The sequence below is a fragment of the Coturnix japonica genome, chromosome 24 (genome assembly GCF_054131305.1).
Source record: "Coturnix japonica strain WE chromosome 24, WE-NBRP24, whole genome shotgun sequence".
NCBI classification, from domain to species: Eukaryota; Metazoa; Chordata; class Aves; order Galliformes; family Phasianidae; genus Coturnix; species Coturnix japonica.
The window spans coordinates 8335869-8361396 of NC_140686.1; the positions used below are offsets into that span (position 1 = coordinate 8335869).

At 56.6% G+C, this 25528-nt stretch overlaps 2 protein-coding genes across 3 annotated transcripts; both read right to left on the reverse strand.

The window, feature by feature from the left end:
• Nucleotides 1-47: 47 nt before the first annotated feature.
• PLEKHM1 (pleckstrin homology and RUN domain containing M1) lies at nt 48-14945 on the reverse strand. Of its 2 annotated transcripts, none has more exons than XM_015885536.3 (13): nt 14858-14945; nt 13656-13745; nt 12463-12539; nt 11347-11594; nt 9780-10394; nt 8484-8733; nt 7457-7682; nt 5650-6543; nt 3800-3945; nt 3529-3722; nt 2584-2647; nt 1297-1454; nt 48-931 (listed from the first exon to the last, which is right to left on the reverse strand). In XM_015885536.3, exons 3-13 carry the CDS (start codon nt 12502-12504, stop codon nt 796-798), a joined length of 2973 nt encoding a protein of 990 aa, XP_015741022.2. In that variant the 5' UTR covers nt 12505-12539; nt 13656-13745; nt 14858-14945; the 3' UTR covers nt 48-795. The 2 variants fall into 2 exon arrangements, with proteins under 2 accessions (XP_015741022.2, XP_032296780.2); XM_032440889.2 differs by having other exon boundaries at nt 13656-13777; nt 14858-14917.
• Nucleotides 14946-15895: 950 nt separating this feature from the next.
• On the reverse strand, nt 15896-25475 carry LOC107325053 (uncharacterized). Its single transcript, XM_015885545.3, has 14 exons — nt 25264-25475; nt 24342-24647; nt 23793-23864; nt 23390-23461; nt 22849-22920; nt 22431-22511; nt 21223-21294; nt 20853-20927; nt 20544-20653; nt 18559-19217; nt 17313-17408; nt 16865-16938; nt 16692-16746; nt 15896-16240 (listed from the first exon to the last, which is right to left on the reverse strand). Exons 1-14 carry the CDS (start codon nt 25473-25475, stop codon nt 16034-16036), a joined length of 2163 nt encoding a protein of 720 aa, XP_015741031.2. The 3' UTR covers nt 15896-16033.
• Nucleotides 25476-25528: the final 53 nt, after the last annotated feature.

Consider the following 25528-nt stretch of genomic DNA (forward strand, 5'->3'; position numbering starts at 1 on the left):
GGGCAGGGAGGGACGGCGGCCCCAAATAAACCTCATGACACTGAAGGGACAGGAAAATAAAACTCTCTTAATGGCCCCAAAAGGGGCCGGGGGGGTTAAAAGGGCGGCAGAGCAGCTCTGCCCCACAAGGCACAACGTCACCGTCCATACAAAACCCCACAACCCCAAAACAGCCCCGAGCTCACCCAGCCCCACAACCTGGGTCCCACTGACAGCGCTGGGATGGCAGCTGGCCCCATAGCCAGCCCCACAGCCCACCCCATAGCACGGCCTGAGAGCCCCATGGAGCCGCATGGGGGACATTGGGGTGATGGCAGTGGGGAACAGCACCAACCCCAGTGGGTGGCATTGCACAGCCCCGCGGCCCATTGGCACATTGACCCCTAAGTGTGGGGAGCCCCCATCCCCTGTGCCCCAAAGGGATGGAGACCAAAACCCCAAAGGGGACATAGAAACCCCATAGGGATGGGGACATAGAAACCCCATAGGGATGGGGACATAGAAACCCCAAAGGGTACACAGAAACCCCATAGGGATGGGGACTGCAGCACTGGGGAGCCCCTGCCCCATATCCCCCATGGATGGGGACACCAAAACCCCCCCCCATATCACCGCATCCCATCAGTGGGGCAGCAGGGGGTGGCTGCAGCCCCACAGCCCCAGCTCAGCCCCATTGCTCGCCCACCCCCCGTTGGCTGTAGGGTCCGACGTCTGGTTGTGCACCACGTGCAGCCTTTGGGTTTTTGACCCCATAAGGTCCTTTAGGGTCCGTGTGGACGTCATCCCCCACAGCCTCTATGGGGTGGGCCCCACATTTCCTTCCTCCTCCTCCTCCTGTCGCTGTCGGTACCGCTGGCGGCGCTCACAGCGTGGGCAGGACGCGGCGCTGACCCAACAGTCCCGATGGAAAACAGCCCTGCAGTCCTTGCACCTGGAAAACAACCCCAAACCCATAGGGAACAAAGCACAGAAGGGGGATGGACACCCCCACCCCAGGCTGCCCCCAAAGCCCCAGCGACCCATGGAGCCCCCATGGATATAGAGCCCACCTGGATTTGAAGCCCACCTGGGAATGGAGACCCTATGGATATAGAGCCCACCTGGACATGGAGCCCACCTGGGAGTGGAGCCCATCTGGATTTGAAGCCCACCTGGAAATCATGGAGCCCACATAGAAATGGAGCCCCCATGGAAATAATGGAGCCCACCTGGATATAGAGCCCACCTGGGAATGGAGACCCTATGGATATAGAGCCCACCTGGAAATAATGGAGCCCACCTGGATTTGGAGCCCACCTGGAAGTGGAGTCCATCTGGAAGGGGAAGATGGCGGCTCCGCGGGCGCAGATCTGGCAGATGAAGCCCCTCTGTGTGCACAGGTCGCAGCTGTAGACGTGGTGAGACGCAAACTGGATCGCGGAGAGCAGGAAGGGCTCGAAGGTGCCGTCGGAAATCTGTGGGGCACGGCTGGGTTATTATGGGCCTCAATGGGGGCAAATGGTCCTGCAGTGCTTGGAGCATGAGGTCCCCCTCCAAGGCATCCCATCACACCCCAATCCCATCCCAACCCACCCCAACCAATCCCATCCCATCACACCCCAACCCGCTCCAACCTAACCCACCCCAACCCAATCCCACCCAAATCCCACTCAAGCCCACCCATCTCAGTCCCATCCCAATCCCTCCCACCACGGCACCATCCCAACTGATCCCATCCACACACCATTCAACCCACCCCAATCCATTCCATCCCAACGCCATCCTACCTCAACGCCATCCCAAAAGATCCCATCCCAACCCCATTCCACCCCAACACCATCCCACGCCATCCCCACTCAACCCACTCCATTCAACCCATCCCACTTCAACCCAACCTCATTCAACTCCATCCATCCCATCCCGAGCCCATCCCAGCCCACCCCAACACAACCCCATCCAACAACCCATCCCATTCCCACCTATTCCAGTCCCACTCAACCCACCCCATCCCACTCCAATCCAATCCCTCCACTCCACGCATCCCATCCCAACCCCATCCCAACCTACCCCAATCCCAACCGCACCAATCCCATCCCATCCCATCCCACCCCATCCCAACGCAACCCCATCCAACAACCCATCCCATTCCCACTCAACCCACCCCATCCCACTCCAATCCAATCCCTCAACTCCACCCATTCCATCCCAACCCCATCCCAGTTCAACACAGACCCATTCCAACCTACCCCAATCCCATCCCTACCAATCCCATCCCATCCCATCCCAACCCCATCCCATCCCATCCCAACAAACCCCATCCCAACCAATCCCGACCCAACCAATCCCATCCCAACCAACCCCATCCCATTCCAATCCAACCAATTCAATCCCAACCTAACCAATCCCATCCCAACCCCACCAATCCCATCCCATTTCAACCCATCCCATCCCACCCCCATGATTTCAGCCCCAAAGCCACAGTGATAACAGGAAACAAAGAGAAGAGGAACGCAGTGGTGTGAAACCCACATCTGCAGAAGGGCCCCATTCCATCAGCCCCCCATTCCATCAGCCCCCCACGGACACACGTCTTGGGGCGCTCACCTGCTGCAGGTCGGCCACGCTGAACTTGTGGGGGCACTCCAGGAGGTAATTCCTGTCATCGAGGCTGTAAATAAGCACAGAGAGGAGCTGGGTGGGGGCTTCCCACATCCCGGAGGGGTGAGGAAGAGCCCGCGGGGTGATGAAGGCTCCTGGGGAGCGTCAAGCTGACGCCGCGCCAAGTCAAGGCATCGCAGATCCTGCCATTGAAAATTGTTTGGGAGCATTTCAAAAAGGGGAAAAAGAAACGCTCTCATCTGTTTGCCCAGGTGTTTCCTGTTCAGCCCCAGCCAGGAAAGAGCTTCCTCCGGCCCATCCCCCTGCGCCGCCCCACGGACACATGGGGAGCTTCCTCCAGCAGATTCCATGGGGGGGAGAACAGCCTATATCCCATAGGAACGGCTGGTAGAGCCTGGGGGGGTCAGGGGCAGCGTGGTTTGGTGGGGGCAGGATGGGGGGGCACGGCTTCCATCTGACAGCGCGGATGTGGGGAGGAAGGTCTGTGATCTATGAGGTCTCCCTTCTGACCCAACCATGCCCCAATTCTATCGCTCTCCCATCTTTTAGGTCCCTTCCAACCCAATTTCACCAAGATTCCATAATTCTGCAATCTTTAAGGTCCCTTCCAACCCAACCATTCTCTGATTCCATCGCTCTCCCATCTTTAGGTCCCTTCCAACCCAACTGCACCATGATAATTCTGCAGTCTTTAAGGACCCTTCCAATCCAACCGTGCCCTGGTTCCATCGCTCTCCCATCTTTCAGGTCCCTTCCAACCCAACTTCACCATGATTCCATAATTCTACAATCTTTAAGGTCCCTTCTGATCCAACCACGCCATGACCCCACAGTTCTCCAACCTCTGAGGTCCCCTTTAACCCCACAATGGCAGCAATGGTGACAGATGAAGCGAGGCAGCCCCCAGCACCAGGCCCTCGTGTTGCTCACCGCTTGCTCAGCTCCTTCAGTGCCCCACTGCGACACACACTCAAATAATCCCCCAACAGCTTCAGCTGCTCCCGGCTCTGGCGGATGCGCCTCATCCTCTCCACGTGGTCATAAAGGCTCTCGTTGACCAACTTGAGATCAATCAGCGGCTGCTTACGGATCTGGGTGAGGAACTTCAGCGCCTGACGGCAAACCTACGGCACACAGAGGGTGAGGGGTCACACAGAGGGACCCCCAGGTCCCCCCCCAGGCATGGATCCATCCTGCTCACCCCTCTCTTGCTCAGGTCCCAGTTGTGGATGAGGCGGGAGGGGATGACCAGCTCGTCGTCCCGGTGGCAGCTGTCGCAGTAGTAGAGCCCGGAGTAGGAGCAGAGTTTGGGTTTGGCAAAGGAGAAGCCGATCTGCCTGGAGCAGCCTTTGGGGAGCAGAGAATAGAAGGTAAGAGGGGACCCCTGGAGCTGGGGGGAGATGTGGGGTGAGACATGGGGCAGGAAAACCTGGGAGGGGGGTGGATGAGCGGTAAAGCATGTGCCAGGGGGCTTGGGGTTCAGTTAGACCATGACAGACCAACGTCACACACGAGGCATCGTGACCGTTCCTGAACCCATCTCACTTTTAATCCATTATTTAGATGATCTTTAAGGCCCCTTCCAACCCAATCTTACTCAACACAACTCAACCCAACTCAGCCATTCCATGGCTCTATGATCCTTAAGGTCCCTTCCGACCCAACCCTACTCAACCCAACCCAACCCAACCACTCCATGGCTCTACAATCCTTAAGGACCCTTCGAACCCAACCCTACTCAACCCAACCCAACCCAACCACTCCATGGCTCTACAATCCTTAAGGACCCTTCCAACCCAACCCTACTCAATCCAACCTCAATTCCATGGCTCTATGATCTTTGAGGTCCCTTCCAACCCATCCATGCTGTGATTCCATGGCTCTGTGATCTTTGAGGTCCCTACCAAACTGTGCCTCTATGGATTTAAAGTGTTTATTCCCCCCTGCCCTTCATTTAGGACATCACAGCAGCACAATGTACTCCCCCCTGCCCACCCCATCACCGGGGATGGGAGAAGCAAACACTGAGATGTGCAGCCCCAGGAGAACCTGGCTGAGCTCCTGGGGACGAGCTGCAGCGCTCTGACAGCTGCTCCATCCCAATAGGGTCATGGGGACAGGAAAACTCCGGGTTCTATTTTTAATGGCTTCACTTCTCTAAAACCACCAATGCAGCGTCGGTGGGTCGGTGTCTGCTCCAGGGAGAGCCAGGGCCACCCCATCACCCTCCAGAAAGCTGCAGCATCCACTTAATTGCAACCTGGAGTGCTCTGCTAATGTTTTATGGAGCTCAGGTGGTGAATATCAAACAAAGAAGCCCAATGTTTCTTGTCCTATCCCAGCACAATGGGAAAGCTCTGCTGTCCTCATGGGTGTCAGGGCTGGAAGGAAGCAGAGACCTGAGCAAAGAAATGGGGAAGGGGGGGATGGGTGTCCTCGTCTTCTGCTCCCCTGTGTTGGGAGGTGGAAGGACACGGCCTGGGGGGAAGGCAGAGAGCGAGCAATGGGAAATATGGAACAAAACAGATGAAGAACCTGCTGGAGGGGATGAGAAACAAGGCTGGAGCGAGAGAAAAGCTGAAGGTTAATGACCTCAGCGAGGTACAGAACAAATTACAGCTCCCATAGAGGTCAGTGGGTGTTCTGCTATTAAAGCAAGAGGAGGTGGAAGGTTGAGTGAACGCTGCACCAACCAGATGTCACACCCAGAGCAGCCCTACAGGAAAAACTGCCCTGCTGCAATGCATTGCCTTCGAGCACGCCTTCCTTGGGGCTGGGGGCACCATGGGGGTCCAGCAGCTCCACCTGAGGTCGCTTAGAGCCCATCTATTGCCCACCCTGCATAGCAAGCAGGCAGCAACACAGCAGAGCGTGGTTTGATGCACCCCAGCAGAGCGTGGTTTGATGCAATGGGGGGATGGGGATGGAGATTTGGTGCTGGGGGATTCTCCTTGTGCCAAGGACACCATGAAATCTGGCCCTGCAGCCCAACAGAAGGGCACCACCATTAACCTGAAGCTGCGTTCCTCCCTGTAAACCAGCCCCATCTACCTGCGCAGATGAAGCTCTGCGAGTCCAAGCCCTTCTCCACGGGGATGGCCACCAGGTACTGCAGCAAGAAGCCGTTCTCCTTCACCGTGCTCTTCAGCAGCACCTGGGAATGGCCGTCCAAGCTGCCGCCCAGGGTCAGCGCCTCCTCGGCTGCCTCCAGGTAGGAGCCCAGCACGGCTCTCACCAGCTCCCTCCACGCTGCCGCCTCCTGCGCGCTCTCAGCCTGCAGTTTGAGCACAGCTTTGGAGGTGATCACCTTGAAGAAGGAGGGTCCCCCCAGGCTGGTGTCGGGGAGGATGTCCTGGATGGTCTCTATGCCGTAGCTGTTGCTTAAGATTTTCTCGTTGTTCCTCACTTTAAAGCACTTTAAGGTCTCCAGCGAGAGGGAAAAGATAAAAGGGACCCACATCTTATCGACGTCCGCGTATAGAACAGACTCTTTGATGGCATCCAGCTCTGGTTTATGGGGTAGGGTCCAATCCAAGCCGTTCCCCGCTGTCTCACACTGGGGCAGAGCGCAGGGCTCGCAGCCATCCCCGCCGTCCTCATTGCACTCCAGTGTCTCCCATTCCTCCTCCTCCAGCTGCGGGCGGCACTTGCGCAGCGCCTCACGGATGCGATCCAGCCAGTCCTCAGCCTCATCCCTGCACGGAGCCCTCAAGAACAGCTTCTTCCCCAGGAAAACCAGCTCGAATCTCCCATCCGAATGCGTCAGTGCCAGCGACTCGCAGCGCAGCAGGGAGAAGCTCTCAACGCAGATCCGGTCCTCGTGGTCCAGGAAGAGCCGCAGCTCCAGCGGCGACAGCTCGCAGGAGAACTCCTTCCAGATGCCCATGGCACCGCGGCGCTCCAGGGTGCCCAGCTTCAGGAGACCCCGGAAAGGGTTGGAGAGACCTGGGGGGGAAAAGGGATGGATTAGTGGGACCTGGAGTGGGGAGGGAGGAGGGACAGGAAGGGGCTCAGGGTGTGAGCAGAGGGACTGAGGGTTTGGTGGGAGGTGGATGGGGATCCCAATGGGAGATGGATGGGGATCCCAGAGGGAGATGGATGAGGAACCCAATGGGAGATGGATGGGGATCCCAATGGGACATGGATGAAAATCCCAATGGGAGATGGATGAGGATCTCAATGGGAGATGGATGGGGATCCCAGTGGGACATGGATGAAAATCCCTATGGGACATGGATGAGGATCCCAATGGGAGATGGATGGGGATCCCAGTGGGAGATGGGATGGGGATCCCAGTGGGAGATGGGATGGGGATCCTCGTGGGAGATGGATGGGGAACAGATCTCAGTGGGAGATGGATGGGGAACAGATCTCAGTGGGAGATGGATGGGGATCCCAATGGGAGATGGATGGAGAACAGATCCCAGTGGGAGATGGATGGGGATCCCAGTGGAATATGAGACAGAGAGTGGACCCTGGTGGAGTATGAGATGGGGATCCCAGTGGAATATAGTAAAGGGATCCTGGTGGAATATGGAAGAGGACCCCAATGGAATAAGGGATGGGGCAGGAGTTTGGAGGACTGGCTTGCTGCACCCCATTGTGATCCATACACATTTTGGAGGCTAAGGAGGGTGTAAAGGAAATCTGTGCCGTGTGGGGCAGCCGCACCCAGAGCATCACGTCCCCTCTCACGTGTCCCAGCATTGCCCCATAGGCTCAGCATTGCCCCATAGGCTCAGCAGTGCCACACTGAGCACCAGCTGTGGGCCTTTCAACTCAGCAACGAGCTGCTCTGAAATGGGTGACAGCTCCGACGCCCCACCGGACCCACAGCGGGGCTATGGGGCACACGCACCCATCTGCCGGCGGTGCACGACGCTGAATCCCTTCTGCTCCCTCTCTGGGGACAGCCTGGGGCCCTGCAGGGACGGCCCTTCCAGATCCAAAGCACTGAGCAGCCCCGAGGTTGGGCCCCCCCCGGCCCCATCGGGCACGAAGCCATTGGGATCAGCCGGGATGTCATCGCTGTCTCCTGCTGAAGGTCTGTAGAAATCGTCTTCCGAGATCCAACTCTTCCTATTCTGTGATAAAAGAGATGCAACAGAATGAAACAGCCACCAACCAACTCAGACACATCCACTGCGACCCCGTGTACACACAGCTGGGCTGCAGGGCAGGGACACAAAGTGGGGGACATGGGGGGGAAGGACTTGGGGTGGATGGATGAGCCTGGAGATCTCAATGATTCTACATATGGGCACAGTGGGATGGGTTGGAACTGAGAGCACAAAACCACACTCGGGTTGGTTCTCTCCCCCTATAACCACCGAGGGGCTCAGGAGAGGAGCTCAGTAACGTTGGCTCCCATTAGGACTGACCCCCCTTTGCCTCCCAAGGGCGTTTTATCCCAACTATGAACAAAAACACGATGGGAATCGGCAGCAAAGAGAAGAGCAGGAGGTGCTGAAGGCCCTGTTTACTCTGGGCTGAGGAATGCAGGTTGCTGTGTGAGTCATGCCCAGAGCTGGAGGGGGGTTTCCTGTTGACACGTATGTTATCCATAGATTAGTCAGGCTGGGCCCAGGCCAGGAGGAAGCGGAGGAGACTGGGAAGGAGCCAAAGGAACATGGACACAAGGGAGAGATGCTGGGGGGGGGGTGGGAAATGCATCCCCAGCACTCGTTGTAATGGGGGCTGTGGGCTCAGACCCAGGACGGCTCAGTGGGATCTGGATGCTGAGAATGGATTTGGGCATTATTTACAGCAGAAATGCTGCTGGCAGCTCTGCAGATGAATGCTGGGAGTCCAGAGACGCTGCCACCCCCTTCACCCCCCCATTAAAGCAGGATGGATAACATGAGGATTGTGGCTGTGACACCTACCGGGCAGCCCGGCAGCGGGGAGCAGAGGGGTTTGGCAGCGGGGCTGAGCAGCACGCAGCCTTCCTTCCCCTCATCCAGGCTCCTTGGGGTCGGGATGCTGCCCTCATCATTGGGGACAGTGCAGTCATCAGGTGCTGGTGGGGAGGGCAGAGGGTCCTGGGGGGGCGGTGGGGAGCAGCCCAGCACGGCCGGGAGGAGCCGCTCCGATGGGGCACCACTCGGCTCAGCCTTCCTGAACTCAGACAGAACCCTGGGAAGAGAAGAGCAGTGAGAAGAAAGGGGGGGTGCACCCTCAGAGACCCCCCAAAGGATGCCAGTCCTAACCAGGTGAGGGGGCTTTAATTAGCCAACAGGGTGAGCTAATGAGCCCAGCTGCTGCCAATGGAGCTGTTTGCAGGCATTGCCATGGCCCCAGCTCAGAGCAATGTCACACACGAGGCATTGTGACCGTTCCTGAACCCATCTCACTTTTAATCCATTATTTGGTTGATCTTTAAGGCCCCTTCCAACCCAATCTTACTGAACCCAACTCAACCCAACTCAGCCATTCCATGGCTCTATGATCCTTACGGTCCCTTCTGACCCAACCCTACTCAACCCAACCCAACCATTCCATGGTTCTATGATCCTTAAGGTCCCTTCCAACCCAACCCTACTCAACCCAACCCAACCCTACTCAACCCAACCCAACCATTCCATGGCTCTACGATCCTTACGGTCCCTTCCAACCAAGCCTACTCAACCCAACCCAACCCAACCACTCCATGGCTCTACAATCCTAATGTCCCTTCCAACCCAACCCTACTCAATCCAACCCAATCCTACACAACCCAACCCAACCACTCTATGACTCTACAATCCTTAAGGTCCCTTCCAACCCAACCCTATTGAACCCAACTCAACCATTTCATGGCTCTACGATCCTTAGGCTCCCTTCCAACCCAACCCTACTCAATCCAACCTCAATTCCATGGCTCTGATCTTTGAGGTCCCTCTGTGAGCAGACATTCCCACGGCCCCAGCTCAGAGCAAACCAGGGTCAGGCTGAGGATTGAGTCACGGGTTCTACATTGGGATTATCATCCCTGCCCAGAGCCCGGAGCAGGTGACACTGCGAGGGATGGGGAGAGCAGAGCTCTGAGCCATGGGAAACAGCCACATTCAAGTGCTCCAAAGCTCCTAACGAGCCTGTGCTGAGCTCCAGCCCAAAGATACAGCCACGCTGCTTCTTTCTGCCTTTCCAAGAGGAAAATGTTGTTAAATAGAGAGAAAACCAGAGGTGAGGAGGGGACTCACTCTTGCAGTGACCTGTCCAGGTCCTCGGCCGTGGCCGTGCCCAGGTCGGAGTCGCAGGACAGCGGCTCGTCGGCGCTGCGGGCGCAGTGGGGCTGGGTGCTGTCGGAGCCCAGGCTGGAGGACAACTGCGATGAACCCGTGGTGTTCAAGCTCAACGAGGACGATGTCCGCGTGGGTTTATCACCAGCCTTACCAATGGGCAGCGCCGGGGGCTGGATCTCAATCTCATCAGAGCCCGAAGATTGAGAGATGGAGCCCAGAGATGCTTTTCTCTGCGGTTCGGCCGCTGGGGGCTCCAGCAACTCGGACACGGGGCACAGCCCTGATAGGGACAGGGGGGTGACGGTCCATTCATTGAGCACGGCCGACTTATAGGACAGCTGGAAGGTGAGGGACGACAGGCCCTGCAGGTAGCTCAGCAGGAACTCGCACTCCTCGGCGTCCAGGAGCAGCGCTGGGGGCTGGTAGAAGTCGGGCAGTCGGGAGCGCTCGCGCAGCAGCAGCTTTAGGTAACATTCCACCAAACCATCGTTCAGAGCCAACCTCAGCCAGGCCCGGCAGCGACCCACGTCCGTGGTGATGAAAATGAGCTGCTCCAGCTCCGAGATGATGTTCCTGTTTGGAGGGAGAGAGGAAGGAGAGAAGAGTGAGGGTGTGAGGGACACGCTCCCATAGCGCTGCGTTATGGGCTGTGGTTTCCTATGGGGTAAAACATCAGCTCCTGAACTGACCCTACATTAAATCTATCGGGTTCAGCCACTGCTGGGTGCTGCCCTATTGGCTGGAGGTGTCTCCCCTGCTTTCACGTGGGGAAGGGAGCAGAAAACCCATTGGAGTCACCCATTGGAGTCACCCATTGGAGTCACCCACTGGAGTCACCCATTGGTGTCACCCATCAGTGCCCACCATGCATCTGAGTGCTGCAGAAATAGGAGCACAGGGGTGTTGAGTGAAGCTCCCCATCCACCCTCACCGCCCTCATTTTGGCTGCTTTTCCCCCAAAAAACCCCAGCTCCCAGCTGGGAACAACAGGGCAGGTTGGTTGGCTTTGATGGGCAGAGGAGAAACACCTCGAGGGGGCACAGCACCAAAGGACCCTCATCATCCACCCTATTCACTCCCGAGCAGCTGATGGGGCTGGGGGGGGGACCTCAGACCTCTGTGTGTATGGGGTATCAATGGGGAGGGGGTGACACCACCATGTGCCCCCCAGCAGCACCGTGTTCCCCTTCACACACCTTCCAGGTCCCAACACACTCTTAGATCACACAGCCGCAGGGTGCAGAGCTTGGGCAGCTCCACGGCAGCCATACAAACCTCCTTTAACCCCACTCTATATTCACTTCTGAGCAGCTGATGGGGCTGGGGGGGATCTCACACCTCTGTGTGTATGGGGTATCAATGGGGAGGGGGTGACACCACCATGTGACCCCCAGCAGCACCGTGTTCTCTTTCAGGTCCCAACACTCTGAGATCACACAGTGCAGAGCGTGGGCAGCTCCGTATCAGCCATACAAACCCCCTTTAACCTCCTTTAAAAGGGCAGCAAGACGAACATGGGACGCACCGGTGTGTGATGCTCTTCAGCAGCGCCCAGAACACGGGCTGGGGCAGCAGCAGCCGCCCTCCTGCTTTCTTCCCTTTGGCTCCTGCCTCCGTCCTGATGTGCTTCGCCTTCAGCCCGTGCACAAAAACAGCCTCCAGGGCGCAGCACAACGTGTTGGCGTTGCTGTCATCGCTGGTCACCACCGCGTCCGACGAGACGTATTGCTTCTGCAGCGCCTTGATGGAGCTCACCAGCTGCTTCTTGATCAGCTGCAGGGGCAGGAGGTAGGGGAAGGGATAAGGGATGAAATGGGGGGACACCGAGCAAACAACGGGGATGCAAGAAAGTGGGATGCTGAGCTGCAAGATGTAGGGCTGCATGGAAGTGGGGTGCAAGCAACTGGGAAGGTGGGCTGCAAGATATGGGGACACCTGGCTGTAAGCAAGTGGGAAGCTGGGATGCAAACAGGGATGGGGGGCTGCAAACAACCGGGATGCTGGGCTGAAAGCAATCAAGACCCAAATCTGCAAGGAACCAGGATGCTGAGCTGCAAGGTATGGGGACACTGAGCTGTAAGTAACTGGGAAACTGAGCCTCAAGCAACTGGGAAGCTGGGCTGCAAACAGGGATGGTGGGCTGCAAGCAATCAGGACCCAAATCTGCAAGCAACCAGGATGCTGAGCTGCAAGATATGGGGACACTGAGCCTCAAGCAATTGGGTAGCTGGGCTGCAAGCAACCAGGAAGCTGAGCTGTAACATATGGGGGAACTGGGCTGTGAGCAACTGGGATACAGGGCTGCAAGCGATGGGAAGTCAAGCTGCAAGCAACTGGGATGCTGGGCTCAAGGTTTGGGGATGCCGAGCTGCAAGCAATGGGCCAGCAGGATGCAAGCAATGCTGTCAGGCCATGGGATGCTGGGCTGCAAGAAATGTGGGGCCAAGAGTCCACCTGGCTCTTGTAAATGATCACGGCTGCTCCCCCCACAGCTGCTATGGGGCGCAGTGGGTTCCTGGGGCAGTGCCCACATCACACAGGGTCTGCAGGTCCCACATGCAGCTGCAAAGGGCTGGAAGCAGCAGGTCCCAGCAGTGCACGGGGTCCTCAGTGTGTGCAGGAGGAGCAGAGCCCAGCTCACCTGGACGGCTGCCTTGGGGTCATCGCTGTGGCTCGGATGCATCTCAGCTGCTGCTCCCACCCGTGGTCACATGTCACCTGTGGGTCACACAACATCAGTTGGATGGGGGGCACTTTGGGGGGGGGGAGATGCTGCAGCTCTGCCCCATTGAAACCACACAGAGCAGCCGGGCTGTGGCTGGAGCTGTGGGAGCAAAGGGCAGATGTGGGGGTGTCCCAAACCCTGAGTGAGAACCTCAAACCACGGGGAAGAGCCTCAGACTCAAAGGAAGGACCCACAGATCCCAGGCAACAACTGCAGACCCCAAGTGAGGGCTCCAGACCCCAAATAAGAGCCTCAGATCCCAAGCAAGAGCCTAAGACCCCAAGCAAGGGACTCAGATCCCAAGTAAGAACCTCAAACCCCAAGGAAAAGCCTCAGATCCCAAGTAAGGAACCCCAGATCCCAAGCAAGGATCCCCAGATCCCAAGCAAGGGCTCCAGATCCCAAGCAAGGGACCCAGATCCCAAGTAAGAACCTCAGATCCCAAACAAGGGCCCCAGACCCCAAGCAGAAACCCCAAATCCAAAGGCAAAACCCCAAATCCCAGCAGCCCCAACAGCCCCAGCTGCCCCCCAACAACCAGCCCCACGTTGCTCAGAGTTCACCAGACGATCTTATAGGAAAAGAAACCAGCTCTGCTCATCACGAGGTTTCCCACTCGCGGTTGCAACATCGACCGACGGCAGAGCTTTGCAGAACCCACAACCCACAGAGCCCTGCTGCAAGGCCATAACAGCAATGCAGCCAGCAATGCAACCAGCAATGCAGCTGGACAGCAATGCGGCCGGACAGCAATGCGGCCAGCAATGCAGCCAGGCAACAATGCAGCCGGACAGCAATGCAGCTGGATAGCAATGCAGCCAGGCAGCAATGCAGCCAGCAATGCCCCCCTTGCTGTCCCTATGAGCAGCGATGCAGCTCTGCCCTTGTTGACGTGGGATGGAGCCTGGAGCTCCCAGCAGCACAAACCAGCCCGACCTGTCTGCTCCAGCTCAGCCCTGGGACGTGGGGCTGCTCCTCCCCATGGCAGCCCCATAGCTCCACTCCATGCACCCCATGTGGGGCGGAGCTGGGAGCTCACAGCAGCGCTGCCCCCCCACCCTGAGAGCAACAGGAGAAATAAAACAGAAAGCAAAGAGTGACGTTATTACCTGGTGGGGCTGCAGAGCTGGGGCTGCTCAGTGCGGGGCTGTGCAGCTCTGTGCTGTCCCACGGTTACAAACAGCTCCTGAGCATCACAGCTGGAAAACATGAGTGGTGCCGTGAGTCAGGGCTGCAAAGGGAACAGCTCATGTTCCAGGAACGAGCACAGCAAAACTCAGCAACAACAGGATGGGATGGGATGGATGGGATGGATGGGATGGGAATGGGATGGGATGGGATGGATGGGATGGATGGGATGGGATGGGATGGATGGGATGGGATGGGGTGGATGGGATGGATGGGATGGGATGGGATGGATGGGATGGGATGGGATGGGATGGGATGGGATGGGATGGGATGGGATGGGATGGATGGGATGGATGGGATGGGATGGGATGGATGGGATGGGATGGGATGGGATGGGATGGGATGGGATGGGATGGATGGGATGGGATGGGATGGATGGGATGGGATGGATGGGATGGGATGGATGGGATGGGATGGATGGGATGGGATGGGATGGATGGGATGGGATGGATGGGATGGAGGAGAGCTCAGCCTGCCCCACAGATCCCACAACACCCCACAGCTGTGGGGCAGCAGCTCCGATCCCAGCCCCATCCAGCAGTTGATGCAACAGGTGTCAAAGTGCTGCAGGAGCGTCACCTCCCCCTGTTATGGGGCTGAGTCCTGCCCTGTTATGGGGCTGAGTCCTGCCCTGTTATGGGGCCGAGTCCTGCCCTGTTGTGGGGCTGAGTCCTGCCCTGTTATGGGGCTGAGTCCTGCCCTGTTATGGGGCTGAGTCCTGCCCTGTTATGGGGCTGAGTCCTGCCCTGTTGTGGGGCCGAGTCCTGCCCTGTTGTGGGCCTGAGTCCTGCCCTGTTATGGGGCCGAGTCCTGCCCTGTTGTGGGGCTGAGTCCTGCCCCATAACAGCCGGGTGTTCCATGTCCTCTGGTTACAGGGGATCCATAGGGCCCAGAGCAGCCCCACTATGAGCTATGAGTCCATAGGGCCTATAGCAGCCCCATAGTGACTAATGGGTCCATAGGGCCTATAGCAGCCCCATAGTGACTAATGGGTCCATAGGGCCTATAGCAGCCCCACTGCGGCCCAGCACCCACCGGACCCCATTAGCCCCACAGCGGGCAATGGCCCCACATATCCCCGGCCCCACATCGCCCCATTCCATCCCATCCCCCCCCCTCTCACCGCCTCCACGACCCGGCCGGGAAACCCGGAAGTAGCGGCCGTAAGCTCCGCCTCGTCGTGACGTCATCACGCAAAGGGGCGGTGCCAACAGAGGCCACGCCCACTAGGGTTGGGGGCGGGGCTTAGAGAGATGGCGCGCTCTTGGGGGGCGGGAAAAGGGCACGTGGGTGAGAGATGGGAGTAAATAGAGCTGAGTGTGTAGGGACACATGGACACCATAGAGAGCACCCTATAGAACAGAACACCCTATAGACCACCCCATAGCACACCCTATAAAGCACCCTATAGAACACCCCATAGAATACCCCATAGAATACCCTATAGAACACCCCATAGAATACCCTATACAACACACTATAGCACACCCTATAAACCACCCCATAGACCACCCTATAGCACACCCCATAGAACAGAACACCCTATAGACCACCCCATAGCACACCCCATAGCACACACTATAGACCACCCCATAGACCACCCTATAGAACACCCCATAGAACACCCCATAGCAGACCCTATTGCACACCCCATAGACCACCCCATAGAACACCCTATAGTACACCCTATAGACCACCCCATAGAACAGAACACCTTATAGAGCACCCCATAGAGCACCCCATAGAACACCCTACAGATCACCCTATAGCACACCCCATAGAACACCCTATAGAAAACCCTATAGAACACCATATAGCACACCCTATTGCACACCCTATAGACCACCCCAAAGACCACCCCATAGCACACCCCATAGACCACCCCATAGAAGACCCTATAGCACACCCTATAGAGCACCCTATAGAACACACACCCCATAGACCACCCCATAGAACACCCTACAGAACACCCCATAGCACACCCCATAGCACACCCCATAGCACACCCTATAGCACACCCTATAGCACACCCTATAGCACACCCCATAGCACACCCTATAGAACACCCTATAGAACACACACCCTATATTATTATTATAGCACACCCTATAGCACACCCTATAGACCCCCTTACAGATCCCCCCATATCACACACACCCCATAGAACACCCAATATCCTTTAATATCAAACCCAGCGGCTCCATCCACCCCATAACTCAGCACATCCCCCCCCACTGATCCCCATGGCCCCTCCCTCCATTCCGGGGCTCTATGGGGTGGATCCATCGGAGCTGTGGGATCACGGAGCCCTTTTGCTGCCTTTGGGGTTGGCTGTGGCCGCCGTCCCGTCCCGTTTTGGCCCGGCCCCATTGAGCAGCTCTTCATCCTCCTCCTCCTCGTCCCCCGGTTCCCGGTACAGCTGCTGGATCGATTCCTTCTGCAGCTCATTCAGGGGCAGGTAAAGATCCCGCAGCCACTGGGGATCGTCCTTACTGCGATCGGAGCCCTGAGAGCAGTGGGGAATGGGGACGGCTCAGTGTGGGGCGGCTATGGGGCGGCTATGGGGTGGCTATGGGGCGGCTATGGGTCAGCTATGTGTCAGCTATGTGTCAGCTATGGGTCAGCTATGGGGCAGCCATGGGCAGCTATGGGGCGGCTATGGGGCGGCTATGGATCAGCTATGGGGCAGCTATGGGGCAGCCATGGGGCAGCCATGGGCAGCTATGGGGCGGCTATGGAGCGGCTATGGGTCAGCTATGGGTCAGCTATGGGGCGGCTATGGGGCAGCTATTGGGCAGCTATGGGGCGGCTATGGGGCAGCTATGGGGCAGCTATGGGGCAGCTATAAGTCAGCTATGGGGCAGCTATGGGTCAACTATGGGTCAGCTATGGGGCGGCTATGGGGCGGCTATGGGGCAGCTATGGGTCAGCTATGGGGCAGAGCACACTGCCATCACCTGTGCCCCATTCCTGCTCCGTTGCCGTGGTAGCAGCATCCAAAGTAACCTGAAACTAAGGGAGAAAAAAGGATAAATAGGCCCAGAATGTGGGCACGGGGTCAGTATGGGATGGAGGGGGGAAGGAGTTAATTATGAGTTAATTATGGGTTAATTATCGGTTCATTAATTACCGTTTCCATCGGGACTTGCTGGTGCTGCGGGGCTGGGGCTGCTGCTGTGGGGCTGTGGGTGTGGGGCAGCAGACCTGGAGGAGAGAGGAGTCCCAAGGTCAGGATGCGATGCTGAAATGGGGCTGATGTGTGGGGATGTGAGCAGCAATGGGGCAGAGCAGAGCATGGCAGGAGGGGCTGTGGGGCTGGAGCCATGGGGAGATGTGGGGCTGGGGGGATGTGGGGCTGGGGAGATGTGGGGCTGGGGGGATGTGGGGCTGGGGAGATGTGGGGCTGGGGGAGGCTGTGATGCCAGCCCTGAAGGAGATGGGGAAGGAAAGCTCAGCTCCAAATGGGGCACGGCCAAGTGAGCTGTGCAGTGTGGGCTGCCAGCCCCACATCCCCATTGATCCCATTGATCCCATTGATCCCATTGATCCCATGGCCGCTGTGGGGCACACAGACACACCTCGATGAGGCAGATGGTTGTGATATACGCCATGATGATGAGAGACACCAGCACAGCCAGGAGGATCCTCCGGCTGGAGCCACGAGCTGCTGGGACCTGGGACAGAGACAGGGGGAAAATGACAGGGACAGAGCAGCCGGCCCCATTGCCAGCCCCATAGGATCCTATTGCCAGCCCTATAGGATCCCATTGTCACCCCTATAGGATCCCACTGCCAGCCCCACATGATCCCATTACCACCCCTATAGGATCCCATTACCACTCCATAAAGGATCCCATTGCCAGCCCTACAAGATCCCATTGTCACACCTGCAGGATCCCATTCCCCCCCCCTACAGCATCCCACTGCCACCCCATAGGATCCCATTTTCCCCCTACAGGATCCCATTACCACCCCTATAGGATCCCATTGCCACCCCATACAGGATCCCAATGCCAGCCCCATATAATCCCATTACCAGCCCATACAGGATCCCATTCCCCCTCACAGGATCCCATTGCCACCCCTATAGGATTCCATTGCCACCCCATACTGGATCCCATTGCCACCCCATAGGATCTCATTGCCACCTCCATAGGATCCCATTACCACCCCATACAGGATCCCATTTTCCCCCTACAGGATCCCATTACCACCCCTATAGGATCCCATTGCCACCCCATACAGGATCCCACTGCCAGCCCCACAGGATCCCATTACCACCCCCATAGGATCTCATCCCCCCCCTACAGGATCCCATTGCCACCCCTATAGGATCCCATTTCCCCCCTATAGGATCCCATTGCCACCCCTATAGAATCCCATTTCCCTCCTATAGGATCCCATTGCCACCCCTATAGGATCCCATTGCCACCTCCATAGGATCCCATTACCACCCCTATAGGATCCCATTTCCCCCCCACAGGATCCCATTACCACCCCATACAGGATCCCATTTCCCCCCTATAGGATCCCACTGCCACCCCATAGGATCCCATTTCCCCCCTATAGGATCCCATTACCACCCCATACAGGATCCCATTTCCCCCCTATAGGATCCCACTGCCACCCCATAGGATCCCATTTCCCCCCCACAGGATCCCATTACCACCCCATATAGGATCCCATTTCCCCCCTATAGGATCCCACTGCCACTCCATAGGATCTCATTGCCCCGCTACAGGATCCCATTGCCATCCCCCACATGACCCCATTCCACCCCTACATCATCCCACTCCCCCCCCACCCCCACCCCTGTTGCTGTACCTGCCCGGTCCCGTTGTTGCTCGCTGTGTCCGTCCCGTTGCCCGTCATGTCACACTCCGTGTCTCTGTGTCTGTCCGTGTCTCTGTGTCTGTCCGTGTCTCTGTGTCTGTCCGTCCCCATGAGCTGCACCACGCTCTGTGTGTGTCTCAGCACGGTGCTGCACTGCGCCTGCAGCTGCTGCTCCCTGCAGTCCTTCCTCACGGCTCGTGCCACGCGGGCGATGAAGCCCCTGATGGCCCCATTGGGGACCATGGGGCGCAGCCGCTGCTCCACTTGGCTTTCAAACAGCTCATCCTCATCCTCATCCTCATCCTCATCCTCAGTGCTGCCCCTATTGCTGGGCTCTATGGGGCCGTGGGCTCTCTTTCCTTGTAGGGCCTTGTGTCCTGGCAGCCGCGCTGTGATGCTTTGCTGCCCCATGGATGGGGGATGGAGGTTCCCCACCCCGTACCCACTGTTCCATCCCATCTCCTGCCCGTGTTGGTGCTGATGGGGGCTCATCGTATTGGGGTCGCTGTCGGCCCTATTGGTGCTATGGGGGCTGGCGCTCAGTGTCAGGGTGTCGGTGTCGCCATGGCTGGGGTGGAGGTGCAGCATTGAGCCGTGCTGTGCTGCGCTGCGCAGCGCTGATGGCAGCTCTGAACGGGGCGCCATGACGGCTGCAAAGAGCAGAGCAGGGCACAGGGTTGGGGGGGATCCTATAGGGGGGAATGGGATCCTATAGAGGGGAATGGGATCCGATGGGGCAATGGGATCCTATGGGAGTGGCAATGGGATCCGATGGGGCAATGGGATCCTATAGGGGTGGTAATGGGATCCTATGGGGGAATGGGATCCAATGGGGGAATGGGATCCGATGGGGGAATGGGATCCTATAGGGGTGGTAATGGGATCCTATGGGGTGGCAGTGGAATCCTATAGGGGTGGCAATGGGCTCATGTGGGGCTGGCAATGGGATCCTATGGGGGAATGGGATCCTATAGGGGTGGCAATATCCTATAGGGGTGGCAGTGGGATCATGTGGGGCTGGTAATGGGATCCTGTAGGGGTGGCAATGGGATCCTATACGGGTGGCAGTGGGATCCTATGGGAGTAACAATTGGATCCTGTAGGGGGGGAAAGGGATCCTACAGGGGTGGTAATGGGACCCTATGGGAGTGGCAATGGGATCCTATGGAGTGGTAATGGGATCCTATAGGGGTGGCCATAGGATCCTATAGGGGTGGCAGTGGGATCCTATGGGAGTAACAGTTGGATCCTGTAGGGGGGCAATGGGATCCTGTAGGGGGGGAATGGGATCCTATAGGGGTGGCAGTGGGATCCTATGGGAGTAACAGTTGGATCCTGTAGGGGGGCAATGGGATCCTGTAGGGGGGGAATGGGATCCTATAGGGGTGGCAATATCCTATAGGGGTGGCAGTGGGATCATGTGGGGCTGGCAATGGGATCCTATGGGAGTGGCAATGGGATCCTGTAGGGGGGGAATGGGATCCTATGGAGGTGGCAATGGGATCCTGTAGGGGTAGCAATATCCTATAGGGGTGGCAGTGGGATCTTGTGGGGGTGGTAATGGGATCCTGTGGGGTGGCAGGGGATTCTGTAAGGGGGGGAATGGGATCCTGTAGGGGTAGCAATGGGATCATGCAGGGGGGGAATGGGATCCTATGGGGGTGGCAATGGGATCCTGTAGGGGGGGAATGGGATCCTGTAGGGGGAATGGTATCCTATAGAGCTGGCAATGGGTTCCTATAGGGGTGGCAATGGAATCCTATGGGAGTGGCAATGAGGATCCTGTAGGGGGGGAATTGGATCCTATGGAGGCGGCAATGGGATCCTATAGGGGTGCCAATGGGATCCTATAGGGGTAGCAATGGGATCATGCAGGGGGGGAATGGGATCCTATGGGGGTCGCAGTTGGATCCTGTAGGGATGGCAATGGGGGTCCCGAGGAGCCCACCCCAATGTGACGCGATGCAGGAGCTCACCGCAGTGCAGGTTGCGGGCACACAGCTCCGTGCTGTGGATGCTCCTGCACAGCGTCCCCGCAGCTCGGCCGTCCTGGCACAGGCAGCAGGCAGCAGCTCGGGGCAGTTTGCTGCACAGAAAGGGGAGAAAAATTGCACTGCTCCGTGTGCATCAGCTCAGAGCTTTGGGAAAGCAATGCACGGGGATTCTGGTTGTCAGTGGGCGAGTCTGGGGTCCTCAATAGGAAACGCTTGTGGTTTTTGGGGCATTCTGTGTCTGCTTTCCTAAGTGGGATGGGATGTCTGTTTGCTGGGCCTGGTGTTACTCACAGCATCTCCAAATGCATTGGGGTCCGGAGGACTTTGAGCGTTTCCAGCTGTGATACACGTGTTGCTCCCAGGTCACTGCAAAGGGATTGGGAAAGCACATAGGATTTGCAAGGCATGTTATGGGACAGAGCTCAGGTCCTTGTGGGACAGAGCCCAGGTCCTTGTGCTGCTCCCACTTCTGCTAATGAGACAGTAGTGTTCATAACCTCAGTGCTTTCACTTGCTCCCAATCACGGGACTGAAGCAGAAGGGTTTTTTCTCCCCCCCCTCCCACTCCAACCCATTTGTTTCCCAGCTCTCTGGTTGCTTTGCTGTGCTGAGGACACCCCAGAGCTCTGTGTTCACCCGCTCAGATTGAGTCGATGCTCACAGGTTGATGAGCGCTGGAAGATGGAAGAACGAGGCATCATCGATCACAGACAGCGGGTTGTGGCTCAGGATCCTGGATAACAACAACAAATCAAAGTGAATTAACACCAGGTCTGTGCCCAGCATCTCCATCAGCCATTCCTCCATCCTCCATCCTCCATCCTCCATCCTCCATTCCTCCATCCTCCATCCTCCATTCCTCCATCCTCCATTCCTCCATCCTCCATCCTCCATCCTCCATCCTCCATCCTCCATTCCTCCATTCCTCCATCCTCCATTCCTCTATCCTCCATCCTCCATTCCTCCATCCTCCATTCCTGCATCCTCCATCCTCCATTCCTCCATCCTCCATTCCTCCATCCTCCATTCCTCCATTCCTCCATCCTCCATCCTCCATTCCTCCATCCTCCATCCTCCATCCTCCATTCCTCTATCCTCCATCCTCCATTCCTCCATCCTCCATTCCTCCATCCTCCATTCCTCCATTCCTCCATCCTCCATTCCTCCATCCTCCATCCTCCATTCCTCCATCCTCCATCCTCCATCCTCCATTCCTCCATCCTCCATCCTCCATTCCTCCATCCTCCATTCCTCCATTCCTCCATTCCTCCATCCTCCATCCTCCATCAGCCATTCCTCCTCCTCTTTGCCAGCCTTCATGATTCCAAATCAGAGAGCTGATTTTGATCTCTCTGATGCCAACCTACATTGAAACCCCCTTTCCAAACTCCTTTATCCCATATGGGGGGGGTGAGGATGAGGATCCAACCTCATCATGGATTCAGCCAAAGCATTTTGAGCCCAAACTGCCCAAAGATTTTCCTTTCAAGTGAAGAATAAACAGAGATTTCAGCCTGGAGATGAAGAACTGATGTGTGAGTTAGGGCCTGGGCTAAAGGTGTATATGGGAACAGATAGGAGCCCCAAAATGCAGCAGGTCCTGATCTTTATGTCCCTTTCTTTATGTCTATGAGGCTTTGGTGGGCAAAACACCCTGAATTCCTTTAGGCCTGGATAGAAATTGTGTCCCTACCCATGGAATGGCTCCTGGGCTGTGGGTTACATCACGTTTCTGCAGGCACCAAAGGAACAAAGCATCCCTTTGCGGGTGAATTTGAGCACCTTAAATGCAGATATGCAATGCTCTCTCCCCCCTGGTGCCACTGTGGAGCTTCATTCTCATTCATCTCCAGGGCTTAAAGAACTTACACCTCCTTTAGAAACTGCATCCCATGCCATGCCTGGAAAGCGTCCTTCTGGATCTGAGCCATCAGGTTCCCACTGAGGTTCCTGGGGAGAAAGAAATGGACCCATTGTGTCCTACAGGAGCAGAGCAGCACTGATCTATAGGAAACATGCAAATCCCAGGCAGGACGGGGAGGAAACTGCTGCTTTCTCATACATTCAATGAAAGGAAATGAACTGCACGTGTGCTTCATCTATTTGCATCCCAGGTTGTAGTGAGCCCTCAATTAAACCATGGCTGTGTTTGGTCAGCATTGGATCCACACCGACCCCATCAGCTCAGCTTGTTGTTAGCAGAAGAAACTGCCCCTATTCCCCATTTAAAGCACATTTCCCAGCACACGGAAGGTTCTAAATGCATAAAGAAATCGTTACCACTCACAGGAGCTGCAAGAAAGGAAGTGGCTCAAAAGCACGTTCCTCAATGGACAGGATTTTATTGCCGGATAAATCCCTGTTAAAATTAGAACACCAAAGGTTGGTTACGTTTGCTTTCCTTTGCTTTGACAGCACACGGCTCTGATTTCACATAGTGTTTATGTGTAACCTGCCATAACCTGGAGGTGACTTTCATCTCCATTTCAGGGCTCCATTTTCCCCTCTAACAGATTCTTTAGCAGCTGAGGAAGCACTTGCATGGACCACAACCAAGTGTGTGCCCCTCTGGATGCACCCCATAGATACAACCTCTATGTAAGGTTCTCTGTCATGGGCTGTGGGCATGGGAAGGGACACAGGCAGCCAGGGGGACTGCAGGAATACAGCAAGGAAGCTGAGAGCGTGTCCTGGGAGTGATCAGCACAGGGCTCTGTCTGGACTGCAGTTTTCCATCTGAACCTGAGCAGAAGCGAAGTGGGACAGAACCAGCCTGGACAGAACCAGCCTGGACAGAACCAGCCTGGACAGAACCAGCCTGCACGTACAGATGCTTCAGCAGCAGCAAACCCTCCAGCGAATGGCTCTTCACCACCTTCAAATCATTGTCCCGGAGGGTTCTGCAACAAAACAAACATTTACTGCTATATCAGAGGGAGCAGGCATTGCCCCCACAGCTACCGAAGCCAATTGCAGCCTGATTGTTAATTAATTAAGGCACAGGGTTGGCCCTGTTAGACTGGCACCGTTAGCATTGCCTGTATCTCACAGCATTTCGACCCCTCCTGGAAGTTATGGGGCTTCTCATCCCTCCTTGCTGAGCAGCTCAGCTCTGAACTCACATGGAAATGCTTTGTGTGCTCCTGCTTGTGTTCCTCATACCCTCAGCTTAGAGAAACAGTGTCTGGATTGAAACTATCTCAACTCCTGACATTTAAAGTGAATACTTACATGTACTCAGCCCACGGGTACTCCCTCCATGTCTCTTTTTCAATGGAAGAAATAGAGTTGTTGCTGAAATCTCTGCAAACAAATGAGCGGCACGTGACTGTGATTGCTAAAAGGGCTGCAAAAAGGAGCCTGCAGAAAGACTGCTGGTAAATGATACAATTGTTGAGGACGGAAAAGTCTTCTAAGCTCATTTTCCTACCACCAATATTGCCACTAAACCACATGCCTCATTGCCACTCCTCCTCTTTCCATGGGCCCTTCCATGGCTGATGACTCCCTCCCACCCGCCCTGTGCAGTCTGTGCTGATACATCCCCACTCTTTCCGAGAAGAAACGTTTCCTCACATCCAACCTGACCCTCCCCTGCCACAACTCGAGGCCACCACCATCTCTCGTCCAATTGCCCCGTCTCAGAGCTGCTTCTATCATTACCACGAGGATTTCAGTCAGTCCTTTAATGACGTTATGCGTAAATTCCTCTTTCCCATTCCTTCTCAATGGGAATGGGGGTCCTCCAAGGTGAGCCCTGTTCCCCTTCAAACTACTCACAGTATAGACAGGGCCCAGCGGCGGGTGGCCCGAGGCACTGCGTCCATGGAGGCTTGGCTGCAGTCTAGCAACCAACTGTGACAGCGGCAGGAAGATGGGCACAGGGCTATGGGCTGCCCTGGGGACAGAGCTGCCGCCAACAGGAGCACCAGGAAGAAGAGGAATGGATGGTGCAGTTGGGGTAGAACCATGGTGTTGCCACCATGGTCGCCAGGCAACCAGGCTGCAGGCCTCGGGTCTGTGCAGGCCTCAGGTGTGTGTAGGCCTCGGGCCTGTATAGGCCTCAGGTGTGTGTAGGCCTTGGGCCTGTATAGGCCTCAGGTGTGTATAGGCCTTGGGCCTGTATAGGCCTCAGGTGCGTGTAGGCCTTGGGCCTGTATAGGCCTCAGGTGTGTGTAGGCCTTGGGCCTGTGTAGGCCTCAGGTGTGTGTAGGCCTCGGGCCTGTATAGGCCTCAGGTGCGTGTAGGCCTCGGGCCTGTATAGGCCTCAGGTGTGTATAGGCCTTGTGCATGTGTAGGCCTCAGGTGGCTGTAGGCCTCAATTGAGTGTAGGCATCAGGTTTGGAAAGGCCTCAGGTGGGTGTAGGCCTCAGATATGTGTGGGCCTTGGGTGTGTGTAGGCCTCGGGTGTGTGTAGGCCTCAGATATGTTTAGGCCTTGGGTGTGTGTAGGCCTCAGGTGTGTGCAGAACTTGGATGTGTGAAGGCCTCATGTGTGTGTAGATGTGTGTAGGCCTTGGGTATGTGTAAGCCTTGGATGGCTGTAGGCCTTGGGTATGTGTAAGCCTTGGATGGCTGTAGGCCTTGGGTTTGTGTAGGCCTCGGGTGGGTGTAGGCCTTGAGCATACGTAGGCCTCAGGTGTGTTTAGGTGTGTAGGCTTTGGATGTATATGGGCCTCGGGCTTGTGTAGGCCTTGCTGCACCTCATGGCTCCCATGTGTGGCTTTGGGTCATTTGGGTGGTTCTGTCCTTCTTTGAGTGTCACTGTCCCTCTAATAAAGCACATAGGAATGATCTTGCTGTGTATATTGTGTCCTTGAGGTGAAGGCAGCCCCGCAACCATGGGATGCCCACGCTGGGATGGGATCTTTCCATTGGGCTGCTGCTTGGAAGATTCATTATTAAATGTGCCCATAGGACACAGGATTTAACTTCATGTCAGCCCAACTATTTCCAACTTGAGAGCCC

Bases quoted from the DNA above. Each gene is read 5' to 3' on its own strand.
- PLEKHM1 (XM_015885536.3), bottom strand. From the start codon at position 12,504: ATGCATCCGAGCCACAGCGATGACCCCAAGGCAGCCGTCCAG. The intron at 3,946-5,649 runs GTAGATGGGGCT...TGCTCCCCAAAG, and splicing joins GCAGAGCTTCATCTGCGCAG to GCTGCTCCAGGCAGATCGGC. The intron at 1,455-2,583 runs GTGAGCGCCCCA...CGTGCCCCACAG, and splicing joins GCGTGGCCGACCTGCAGCAG to ATTTCCGACGGCACCTTCGA.
- LOC107325053 (XM_015885545.3), bottom strand. From the start codon at position 25,475: ATGGGCACATTTAATAATGAATCTTCCAAGCAGCAGCCCAATGGAAAG. The intron at 22,512-22,848 runs GTGAGTGGTAAC...CTTTCTCCCCAG, and splicing joins CTTCCTTTCTTGCAGCTCCT to GAACCTCAGTGGGAACCTGA. The intron at 20,654-20,852 runs GTGAGTAACACC...CTTTCTGTGCAG, and splicing joins CCAATGCATTTGGAGATGCT to CAAACTGCCCCGAGCTGCTG.